Genomic DNA, 12,782 nt, shown 5'->3' with positions numbered 1-12,782 from the left:
TGGTGTGAGGGCTACTGGTCTACAATCGTTGAGGGTGGAGGGAGTTGTCTTCTTTGGAATAGGAACCAGGCAGGATGTTTTTCATAGCTCTGGCACCTTCTCCAGTCAAAGACTCAGGTTGAAGAGGTACTGGACGATCCCACACAGCTGGTTAGCGCAGACCCTCAGTACCTTGGGATTGATTCTGTCAGGCCCTGCATCTTTCCTAGGTTTCAGCTTCTCCAACTGTCTCTTCACCTGGCTGGTAGTGACAAATTGGTGGGCTGTTGGATGAGGTGGTGGGTGATTGTGGAAGGTAGGGATGTGAGTCTTCTGAAGAAGGTTGTGTGATGAGGGGGGATATAAGGGCATAACTTTTGCTACGGTTATGCCTGTTGTCTACACCACGGGTTCCCAAACTTTTCCAGAACAAGGCCCCCCAAATGGCATTAACATTTGACTGACGCCCCCCTTTTGCAAGATGTCTTTAAAACACATTAAAAATGCAGACTTCTGAATATATCCCCATTTTTTTATGAATAACTACATCTTACATCTTTACTTTACATTACATTAGGAATTGATTGTGTGTGTGTTTGGTTGTCTGAGAGTTAGAATTTATTTTTCACACCAAATTGTTGAGGCCCCCCGGGCGGCCCCCACTTTGAAAAGCACTGGTCTACACTACTCCACGTTTTCGACCCTCAAAATCAGAGACTTCTGGAAATGCTGAAGACCCCGTTTTAGTTCGAAAACTCCGGGGTCACATTTCAACGTAAATGGACCAAGAAACAGACTTTTGAAAACTAAGGCATGGCTGCCCACATTTGCTCCCTGATTGCGTCTTATGGATCACTGCATATCCTTCCCTGATTCATCAAGCCCCTATCATATTCAATTCAATTAAATTTTATTTGTATAGTGCTTTTAACAATGGACATTGTCTCAAAGCAGCTTTACAGCTTTATCATGTGACCATTACACTACCTTGACCATATAAACAATAACATGGAGACTGAACTGCAAGCTTTGGTGGCTATGTTGTAATTTTTAGCAGCAATTGTGCAGTTAAATTCTGTATTTTATAATACTGCAGCTGCCTACATCTGCAAGAGGCAAGCTATAATTAGAATAATCGGCAACGAATCTCGTTTCAAGTGGCGTAAGCCCTACATCAAACGCTGGTTTTGGGTTAGACCGGGAAGGACTAGTGCCTGGTGGGACATGTTTGATAATGAAGTTGTCATTCCTGAAGAATGGTGACAGAACTTTCAGATGTCCAGATCAGCCCTGGTCCACCTCAGCGAAATACTACATCAGTTTGTGGAAGGTGAGACGTTTGAAGGCATGGTTTACACCTCTGAGGAGGGCCATGGACATAAACATGAAGGACCTTCCTTTTGTTATTTATGCTTGTTTTGTACTTCACAACTATTGTGAAGCGCTCCACAAACCTATAAAAAAAACAATGCGTAAATGCTGCTCTCTGGTACAAATGGGACTTTCAACCACCCACCAGAGTGGCTGAGAGAGTGGACAGCGAAACCGAAGGGAAATGAGTGAGACGCGTGATGACAAGGTTTACTGACCCATAAGCCATTTGAGCAGCCTACATTTAGAGCAGCATACAGCAGCCTACATTTAAAAAAAAGCATATGCCTTATTGCTTTATTACATAATGAGTGTATGACTACATGTGACCTATGCATCTGTTTTTACCATAATGTATCGTTTTTACTACAATGTGCCAGTGTACTAATGGTACAAATAAATTCAATTATTTGAATTTGCCCTGAGTTTGATTAAGTACACGCTAGTGTACATGCTAGCCTCGATTATCCATATTTATAAAGAAAAAACATGACAAAGAAAATAGAATGATTAGAAAGTAATAAACACAATGTTAAAAAAATAGAATATACTCAAACAAAAATATCAAGGTAAATATAAAAATTGTAAACATACATTCAGTATCACAACACAAAAGTCATAAATTATGTTGTAATTAAATTAGCATGAATACAAACACAAAATATTTAGACACATGTCATTAGTAACTTTGAGTAACAATTCCACCTCATCATCTGTCCACACGAAGACATCCTTGCTTTTCCTCACCATCATGCTCATTGTTGTACCTGCCGGTGACTAGCAAGCAACTTCCTATTTACACTTACACGCGCATGCCCAGTTTACATGAATGGTCATGTGACATGTGTTTTCGGTCATGTATTGTGGACGGAGGTCGTTTCTGTAATGCAGTGGAAATGCCAGTGTTGACGAGGATCATTTTAATTTTAAAAACAGCGTTTTAAAATGAAAAAGCGCTAATGTAAACAGGGCCTGAGATGAGCAAGGAAGAATTGGTGTGGATGACAGGGTTTGATCTTGACCTTTGGGGGAGTCGCGAAAGAGTGCTGGTGAGGGAGTGGAGGAGATGATGTGAGATGGTATTGTGCTGAACCTATTGAAGAACAAATTCAGCTTGTTGGAACTTTCTAGATTGCCCCCCCACCGGTTGTGTTTTTGCCTTGAAGCCGGTGATCTCCAACATGCTAGCCCACATCTCTTTTGTATTATTCTGCTAAAGCCTACACCCCAGCTTCGTTCTGTAGGCTTCTTTGTTCTCCCTCAGTCTCTCTCTCTATATATATATATAGAGAGAGAGAGAGAGAGAGAGAGCGAGAGAGAAGTAATGTTCATTTATTTATTTAAGTATTTCTTATTTACTTTATTTTATTACGTATTTTTCCAAAATGATGGGAATTTGGAGCACTTTTATCATTTTTGTTGTGCTGTTTGCCAAGTTTGGAGTCTCGCGATAGTCAAGTGTATGACATCGCACGCCGCTTCTGCACTGGCTGCCGGTGGAATGTAAACAATAACCACAATGGCAACTGTTAATTACCTTGGCAGATAATATAGACATACATCAACAACCGGCAATTCAACGTTTGGGCAACAGTGATGCTCCTTCACAGTAACATGTCCCGGATTACACCATCTGTTATGTACAAACAGTGCGACCCTTCCACCTTTCCTCTTATCACGCAGTTCAGCACCTCTGTCCGTCTTCACTGTCTGAGTCCGGAATATCCTCGTGCAACCATGTCTCATTGAAACAAATCACACTGCATTCCTGATACTCCCTCAGCGTCCCAATTAGTGCACTGAGCTTGTCCATTTTATTGCCAAGAGACCAAACATTTCCCATGATGATGGAAGGAATGAAGGGCTTGTAGCATCTCCTCTTTGCCATTGTTTTGGATCTAGTTCTGCATCCTCTGTACGGTCTCAGCAGTTTGAGTGCCAGCAGCTAATCACGTGTGTACATGAAGGGACCTGCTCTCTCCCCATGGTTCTTCATTCTCCAATGTAGAGTGCATGATAAATAATACTATATTTTAAAATAGACTAAAACTAAGAAGCAAGAAAAAGAAGAGCTGAAGAAACTAAATGTGCCAGATACGTGAGTAGTAAAACCTGATATAGGTAAAATAATATAATAAAAAAAGATTCCATCTTGGAATAATAACTTGAGACAGAGGCAAGACACAAATACATTAGAGTGAAGTTGGTTCAGCATTTGATATATGCATTTAGTGCTTCCATTGTTAAAAATAAAAGAAAATGTAGCTATCTGGTAAAGAGAAAAAAAACAACACCCATTTTTTAAATATAGACTTTTAATAGTTATAGGTAGAGTGCCCTCCATTAATATTGGCACCCTTCGTAAATATGAGTAAAGAAGATGTGAAAATTTTTCTTTGTTGTTTAACCTTTTGATATTTTATTTAAAAAAAATCACAAAAATACTTTGCTCTCATGGATATCAAACAAGCACAAACACAACACAGGTTTATAAAAAAATATCTTTGTTAAATATCAGTGTGCAACAATTATTGGCACCCCTATGAATTCATATGAGAAAAATATATTTGCAGTATATTCCCATTGACATTTAATTTTTTTTAGCACACCTGGGTGACTAGGAACCAGAGTTGGGTGTAACACATTACAAAGTAATGTTTTCAAGAAAAAAAAAACACAGACAGGGCATCATTTGGGTACTTAGTGTATTTTATTGCTTTTCAATTATAATGAGCAGCACATTCCGTTGATCGCATGGCAGCTGACACAGATGTGAATGTAAAAAGAAGCAAGCGTAGGTGTCCCACTGATTGATTTAACAATGTCATGGCTAATGACACACGCCCTTCGTCTCAATTTACATAATTTGCATGTGAATGTTTTTAGAGTGGAATGCAACATGTAACCTATTGCACGTTATTACAGCCTAGTTCTCTTGTTAAAAGTAGTTATAGTGTTCAGAAACATTTTTGATAAATTCACATTCCATACCTGTCTATTTATATAATTTTATAAAAGTCATAAACTTTATTAAAAAATCATAAACGTTATGAAAAGTAATTAAAAAAGTACAAAAACACAAAAGCAAAAAATATCTATCTATCTATTTATCTATCTATCAAAACAGATTATAGATTAGGCTATATATAGATAGATTTTATATAGAATAAATCATCATTATACCTGGTCTCCAATATGGAGACTTTGGGGGGGCTTTAGTTATAAAAGGTTAGACCAAGGAATATAGCTGTGATGTGCCTCAAAAGATTTTTGAGATTCACAGAATGGGAAGTGGCTATAAGAAAATAGCACAAACATTGACAATGACTATTTCCACCTTCAGAGCAATTAAGAAGTTCCAGTCAACTGGAAATGTTAAATGTTATGACTCAACCTAGAAGAGGACGTGTGTCTATATTGTCTCAATGCACTGTGAAGAAGCTGGTTCGAGTGGCCAAAAAATCTCCAAGGATCTAGGGATGTCACGAGAACCGATAATTTGATACAAAGTCAGTACTAACATTCTTAAAACATGACGGTACTAGTTTTTCTGCAGTAGTGTGGGTACCGTTCTAATGAAGGTACCAGGGTTGCAATTCTTCCGGAGCTGATGGGGGCAGCAAATACGTGCAAGTGTTTTAGTCGGTCCACAAGTGGTGAAGAAGAAGAACAACAACTACAAGCACACGGGAAAAACTACAGAAGTTTAGCTCCGCCCGACTTGTTGAGGTATGGAATATGGAAATACTTTGTAATTGAGGCGGATGACAACAAACATATAATTGATGCTCTGAAGCTGGTGTGCAACCAATGCTATCGTTCATTTCAAACAAAGAGAGGAAACACCTCGAGTTTCGCAAAACACCTGAAAGATGGCCCTATATTATGTTTGTTTGAGGCAGCTGGCATTGTGGCTGTGAAACCAGCTAACATTATGCTCCATGTAATGTTTGTGATAGCCAGTTATTTGTTAACGATGCTAATGCATTGCAATGTTATAAACTACTTCCTAATGGGCCACCATGCATCGCCATGAGAGTTTTTAATTTAATTTTTTAAATGTTATTTTTATACCACACCGTGGTATCGACTTTGGTATCGAGTATCATGTACTTTTGGTGGTATCGGCACCAACTACTAGATTTTCAGTATCGTGACATCCCTACAAGGATCACAGCTGGAGAATTTTGGAAGTTAGTTGTGTCTTGGGGTCAGAAAGTCTTCAAAACTACAATTCAAAGTCACCTACATCACCAGAAATTGTTTGGAAGGGTTTTGAGAAAAGCCTCTACTCTCACCCAAAAACAAACTCAAGCATCTTCAGTTTGCCAGACACTACTGGAACTTCAAATGGGATCGGGTTCTATGGTTAGATGAAACCAAAATACAGCTTTTTGGCAATAAACACCAGAGGTGGTTTTGGTGCACACAGAGAGGTAGCCATATGGAAAAGTACCTCATGCACACAGTTAAATATGTTGGTGTCTCTTTAATGTTTTGGGGCTGTTTTTCTGTCAGAAGACCTGTTTTTGTTTTGTTAGGATACATGGCATGATGGACTCTATCAAATATCAACAGATATTAAATGAAAACCTGACTGCCTCTGCCAGAAAGCTTAAAATGGGCCGTGGTTGGATGTTCCAGCAGGACAATGATCCAAAACATACATCAAAATCAAAACAAAAATGGTTTACTGACCACAAAATTAAAGTCCTGCCATGGCCATCCCAGTCCCTTGACCTGAAACCTATAGAAAACCTGTGTGGTGAACTGGAAAGGAGAGTCCACCAGCGTGGACCTCGAAATTTGAAGGATCTGGAGAGATTCTGTATGGAGGAATGATCCCTTGCCATGTATTCCCCAACCTCATCCAGCATGAGGAGAAGGCAAAGGGAGGTAGCAGAAACTATTGACTAAAAGGGTGCCAATAATTGTTGCACACCTATATTTAACAAAGATTTTTTAAATATAAACCTGTGTTTTGTTTGCAATTGTTTGATATCCATGAGAGCAGAGTATTTTTGTGATTTTTTTTACATTTAAGATTAAACAATAAAGAGAATTTTTCACAGTCTTCTTTGCTCATATTTACCAATGTTAGTGGAAGGCACTGTATGATTTCGAAGTGAAAAGGCAATATATCTGCTTTAACAATGGACATTGTGCCTAACTTACCAAGGTAAGTGTGAAAGGTTTACTAGTAAATCGTTTGCAAGACCCAGGGTTAGTTAGCACAAGAAATGTAGTATTCATTAAAATCTAGTTAGTTTAGAAAAATGTCAATATCAAATGAGATTTCCTGAGTTTGTGTAAATTTACATATAAGGAGACTCACTAATGTGAACCTTGACTGGCTTCAAATATGATTTACTGAATGAGTTACTGAATTTCATATATGTATTACACTGTCATGTTTACAGTGCAGTTCACAGATTTAATGAAAGTTATTCATTTTAATGACTTGAAAATAAGCAAACCAAAATCAATCCATAAATTAAAATAGGACTAATAAGAGCACGAATTCAATGAAAAGAAATGCGACTTTATTGTCTAAAAGGAGGACGAGGTATTTTCTACAACGGCTGAGTTGCATTACTAGAACATTTATTGCACAGACCAGACACTCTGAGAGCTGCTGTGACTTATCTTGCCTTGGAAATTCAATTGCTCATTGCTCAATTGTTGTAGACCTCACAAGAAATGGGAGTGTCATAAATACTCAACCAATGACTAAGTGCTATATGTTTTATAGGTAAAAGCGACCAATCAAGACATGGTTCAAATAAACAAACAAACACACAAAATATATAGTGAAAACATGCACAAATTGTTTTTAATTCAGAACATAAATTAAACAGCACAGTTCATTGTTGGGATCCATAAAAGAAGAGGGGCTCCACCTAAATCTATGTTTAACATCCGATTCACCCCAATGTTTTTTCTTGTCAAAGTGCCATTTGCAAGAGCTTAAGAACAGTGGACTTGCTTTTGTCTTGAGAAATTCAATAGTAATCTCTGAGATTTTAGTCCTTTTATGGGAATTGAAACCCTGATCATAAATGGTAAAAACTTTGGGCTTAAACTTGCCCTTGTGTCAAATACAAAACTTCCTCATACCTGTGGCATTGGGTGGGCATCGATTGAAGGCTAATTCTCCAGATGGTGTTCTTCTCCACAACATGGAAACTGCATAGTCCTCAGGACAAATCTCATAGGGGGCTACACAAGAACAGACAGAAAGTCATCATTTCAGTGGATATTTACAGACATGGCAATGACTGTATAGAAAACTTTTTGTGGTGATACCACCAAATGTAGTCATTCCAATGCAAGTATAAATATACATTTCTAAATGTGCTTACTTGCTGTGTATCAATCAGAATGAATCCTTATTTCTTGAGTTTATGTTACAAAAAAAAGCACAAAAAAGCAGAAATTTTAGAGATTTGGATGGAGGACAGGAGGCTTTGGGATCTGGCATGACTGCCAACACTAATTACAGTGGTTTTAATAATCTATTTAAAACATGCTACAAATGCTTGCATAAGGATTATGGACAAATTTCACCAGACATTTAAATAAATAATCCACTGCAAATACTGTATGGCTCTTCAAAAACCCAAATGATTATCTTTACACTCTGCTTTCATTCAGCTTTCTCCTTGCTCATGTGGGCATAACTGACTCATGGTGCTTGTTGTCTATATGGTTACCTGGGCAACGCTGCTCGCTGCATTTGTGGACCTCCTCTCCATTGCCCTCACACTGTTGCCCTGTGACAGCTAGGCCTTGGCACACCCGTACACGCCGCTGCCAGCCCCCATCACACGATTTTGAACACCCACTCCATGGCCCCCAAGGGTTCCACTGGCCATTTGCTGACACACACACACACGCACACACACACACACACACACACACAGCAATAAGAAGACAGCAATATCCATTATTCTATTCCTTTGTGTTATATGTCAGCGCTGAACCATCTTTCACAAAATTCATCCTTTTTAGTCCCAGCAATTTGATTTGACCTCTCTGTGAATGCCATGTTAAATAACAGGATATTTGCTGTAAAAGTGACACAATTATGGCAGGCAAAGAAAAAAAAATGTCATGAACATTATATATAAATTCATGTTATGAATTCGATTGTGCCCTGCGATGGATTAGCACCCTGTCCAGGGTGTACCCCACATTGTGCCCGATGCTCCCTGGGATAGGCTCCAGGTTCCCCGCGACCCTGAAGGCTAAACGGTATAGAAGATGGAGGATGGATGTTATGAATGCTAGATGACACTTATGCTAGCTTTAAAGTGGCTTGGAATTTTTCATTTTAACATGGATATGTTTTATGGCTCCAAGATACACAGTAAAAAGTTTTTAGAAGTTTTCTTCACACCAAAATTTAAGTAATAACAATCATGTATAATAATAAGATATTCGTCCTTTAATGAATAAAAGGGTGTTGGGCAAATGTGGCTATAATTTCTCTGTCATGTAATGGCGGATGAGACAGATGTAATCGCAGTTAACAGCTTTATTGAAGAGCTTATAATTCAGAGGGCAAGGCAAAAACAACAATCAGGCGATCAGGTAAACAAGCTAGAGTAGGTAAGGCAAAAATCAAGGTCAAGGGTAAAGCAGAATTATAATAACAACACATTAGCAGGGCTTTGGTGTCACTGTCTTACCTGCCCAAAAGAACCAAGAGGGAAAACGCATCAGGTATCGATTCAAACAGACTAAACATTGCATATGTGACAGCATCCTCAGTTTATCTACCAGATTATAGGTAAATATCTAATCAACCAGCCTGAATTATGTAGAGTGAAAGGGATCAATGTATGTAGCATTAATGTGATCCAATTACATTATTAAATACAGAATATCAATGCACATATAACATTTTAAAACTTACTTTAATTCATTTAAACTCTTTTGATCAGAAAAAAAACCCATAATAACTCTACTTCATTAAACATATACAGTAACATGCTGAATATAACGGATGTATAAATTCATATAAATTGGCACATAAAAGTCAACAGAAAAAAAAGAAATACTTATTCTATAATATTTATCCTGCAACAATATGATGCTACCTAATGGCAGAATGGCCTGAGTTTATTAATAAAAGAAACAAATGAGCACTTCCATATAACAAAACAAACAAAACTACTGGTTACCCTGACAATTCAGGAGGTAATTTCTTAATGCATCTATTTATTTATTTATTTATTTATTTATTATTATTATTTTTTTTTTACATATAATAATCATTTGCTGTGTTCCTCTCTAATAAAAAAATGATTCATGACTTTGAATCATGAAAAATGATTTTGATTTGAGGCCTTTCTGTTTGCAGTGCTTTCTTTCCTTTTCTTCTGAGGTATTATATCTAAAAAAAACTGTAATGCCCACATAGATACATGAGTCTTCACCGAGACAAAGTGCATTAGTCTAGATCGCTGTCTGTGGTTTCAGATCTAAGAGTTTTTACCTGTGCACTCGGGGTTGTGGCACTCTCGGCTCTCGGCCCAGTGGCCACGACACTCTGAACCGCCATGAGCAGCAGCTGAGCACTGCCTCTTTCTCTGCTGTGTCCCATTGGCACAGGTCACTGAGCAATCACTCCATGCACTCCATTCCTGCCACTGACCGTCCACTGCAGCCGCCAAGGAGACAAAACATTAGAAAATTAGATTATTCAGTTAACCTTAGACTCGCTTTTGACACCACAAACAAATGAGGTCATCGTTTCAACAGCTCGTCGTGACTTTAAAAATATAAACACAGTCTTCTGTATTTAGTAAGCTTTTCGCTAAGTATTCTTTGTAATCGAGGGCGCAGTGGCTTAGTGGTTAGCACGTTCGCCTCACACCTCCAGGGTCGGTTTGCATGTTCTCCCCGTGCTGTGGGGGTTTCCTCCAAAGACATGCATGGTAGGTTGATTGGCATGTCTAAAGTGTCCGTAGTGTATGAATGGGTGTGTGAGTGTATATGTGATTGTGCCCTGCGATGGATTGGCACCCTGTCCAGGGTGTACCCCGCCTTGTGCTGGGATAGGCTCCAGGTTCCCCATGACCCTGAAAAGGATACGCGGTATAGAAGATGGATGGATTCTATGCAATGTATTTGTAATGTATTCTATGTAATGTATCATCTGTTATGTAAATAGCTCTATTTATAGTATTATATTAATGGTATACTTCCAGTGTGAATTCTGGACAATGATATATTCTGTATGCATGATTCTGAATCATTTGTAGAGATGAAGTCTGCATAGAATGCAAAGCAACGTTTGGGTAATTAATTATTTATATGTATAAACCAGATTACAGACAAAGGCAACCTAAAATATGGGACAAAGATTCTCTCTCTCTCGCTCTCTCTCTCTCTCTCACACACACACACACACACATACACACAGACACACACACATTGTCTCTACCTTATGTTCATAAAAACAAATGCAATACAATAAACTTTTCAGCAGTGGTTATACTTCATTGACAGAAATGCTGGGGTTGCCTGGGAAGAGCCTGAATGAAAAACTGGTGTTTGGCAATAGAAGATGCACTGAATGAACTGAGTCTACAGGGAAAAGAGATTCTGCGGGGAGAAGAGTTGCTAATTGCCTGTTTTTTTTTCTGCTGAATGGGCCGAAGCTTTTAAGGAGACAAACAAAGCCGTCTGCAATCGGATGTAGCGCAATCTGTCAGTTACCCCATCACAGCCAAACATTTGCTGTAGAGAATCTCATCATCACAAATCTGCTTGCCATTCATGGGCAATTGTGGCTAAGTGATTTTCACTTCAGTCTCATGTCATCATCTCTATAATGCCAGATCTGTTCTGTGGAGAAACAGGAAGTGCACTAATGTAATAAACCTTGGCCAGCTAGCTGTGGGTAGTTTTGCATATGATTTTGTCTGCCTCTCAATATCAGGTGTAAATTAGCACCATGTGTGTTGTTTAAAGCAATACAGGCAGTGTTGCTAGGTGTGTGGTTTTCCTGCAAAACTGATCTACTTTGGACTGTTAGGGTGAGTTTTTTATTCAGACATTTTTCATTTATTCATAAATATTCAATTTTATATGACAAAGTGTCTAATAATAAGAGGTTATTTAGGATGTTGGTGAAATAAATATTCAGAGAAACTATACGTTTTAATATTGCTTGTCAATTGGAATGCAGATCTGGCAGGTATGGTCTTATCACTTACACACACACACACACACACACACATACATTATATATATATATATATATATATATATATATATATATATATATATATGGTAAACTGAACATTAATTTCAGCCACTGCTGCATTAAGGTATGCTTCAAGCTGCACCTCTGCTTGTATTTACATCTAGGCCTGGGAGTTAGTTCTGAATCTAATCATGCTCCTTCATCTTGCTCAGTATAATGCTTAGTAACTAGTCATACCATGGTGAAGCCAGACGAAGCTGTGACGTGTGTTAAGGCTCTCTTTAAGGTGGGGAAGAGGGAAATTAAACATTGCCACAGTTGCCTAATTCCAACCTGATTCTCAGAATACAGCAGGCTTGAGTGCACCCAAAATTAGTGGAATGATCATCGATTTTTGCAGCAAAATTTATTAGACCTAGTGAACAGCAGGAGAGATCAGAGGTTCAGGGAAATTTGGTAGGAGTCCTTTTGGGAGAACCGAGGGAGTTGAACATCAATCACCAGAGAGGGAGAAAGAGAAGGGAACAGACCTGGGCAAAGGGCGATGTTACAGAGTTTACTCTGAGTCTCTGGGCCGTCACAGCCCCTACCACCATGCTGAGGTGGTGTGCAGAGTCGGGTTCGGGTGCGGTGACCCCGACCACAGGTAAAGGAGCACAGACTCCATGGAGACCACTCCTCCCACACACCATGCACTGCCAACACAGGAAAGTAGTTAAGACACACTGGGACACCCCCACACACCCACCCCACATACTTACATAACCATAGAAATAGACTCTACAACTTATTAAAAACATCTTAGTATTACAGGAAAATCAGCAGGAAAGAAACATGCATATTAGAATATGTTAAATGGATGAAAATGCACATAGAGTGATCAAGTGTTAATCATTTTAGAGGTCAAGTAAAAAAATATCTGTGTCTTCTTTTAAGCTGTTTTAAGCAACAGACCAAGCTAAACAACAGCAACATTTAAAATGGTATAAGAAAGTACAAAAGTACATAATGTCAGATACTAGACACCATGATCGCCACAGCCTGAACTTCAATTCAATAATGCTGTGCTGTGATACTCTTCCTGGCTTGCACTACACTTACCAGCTTATGATTGTTATTTATTTATTTATTTATCTTATATTACTTACTGCTAACCTTACCAATATTCACATGGCATGGCATAGGTCATCAAAAGCCTTGGTGTGTGTTCACTCTT

At 38.6% G+C, this 12,782-nt stretch overlaps 1 protein-coding gene across 2 annotated transcripts in view; it reads right to left on the bottom strand.

The window, feature by feature from the left end:
- The window catches only part of adgrb3 (adhesion G protein-coupled receptor B3), a 320,254-nt gene that overhangs the window by 149,098 nt on the left and 158,374 nt on the right, over positions 1–12,782 (bottom strand). For both annotated transcript variants that reach the window (XM_053619086.1, XM_053619087.1), the window contains 4 exons: positions 12,097–12,261; positions 9,851–10,015; positions 8,064–8,228; positions 7,468–7,569 (listed from right to left, as the gene is read on the bottom strand). In XM_053619086.1, the coding sequence (XP_053475061.1) occupies positions 7,468–7,569; positions 8,064–8,228; positions 9,851–10,015; positions 12,097–12,261 (597 nt within the window). The remainder of the gene's footprint in view (positions 1–7,467; positions 7,570–8,063; positions 8,229–9,850; positions 10,016–12,096; positions 12,262–12,782) is intronic.

This window comes from Ictalurus furcatus, chromosome 29, assembly GCF_023375685.1.
Source record: "Ictalurus furcatus strain D&B chromosome 29, Billie_1.0, whole genome shotgun sequence".
Taxonomy (NCBI): Eukaryota; Metazoa; Chordata; class Actinopteri; order Siluriformes; family Ictaluridae; genus Ictalurus; species Ictalurus furcatus.
This window is presented reverse-complemented; position numbering and strand designations above follow the sequence as displayed.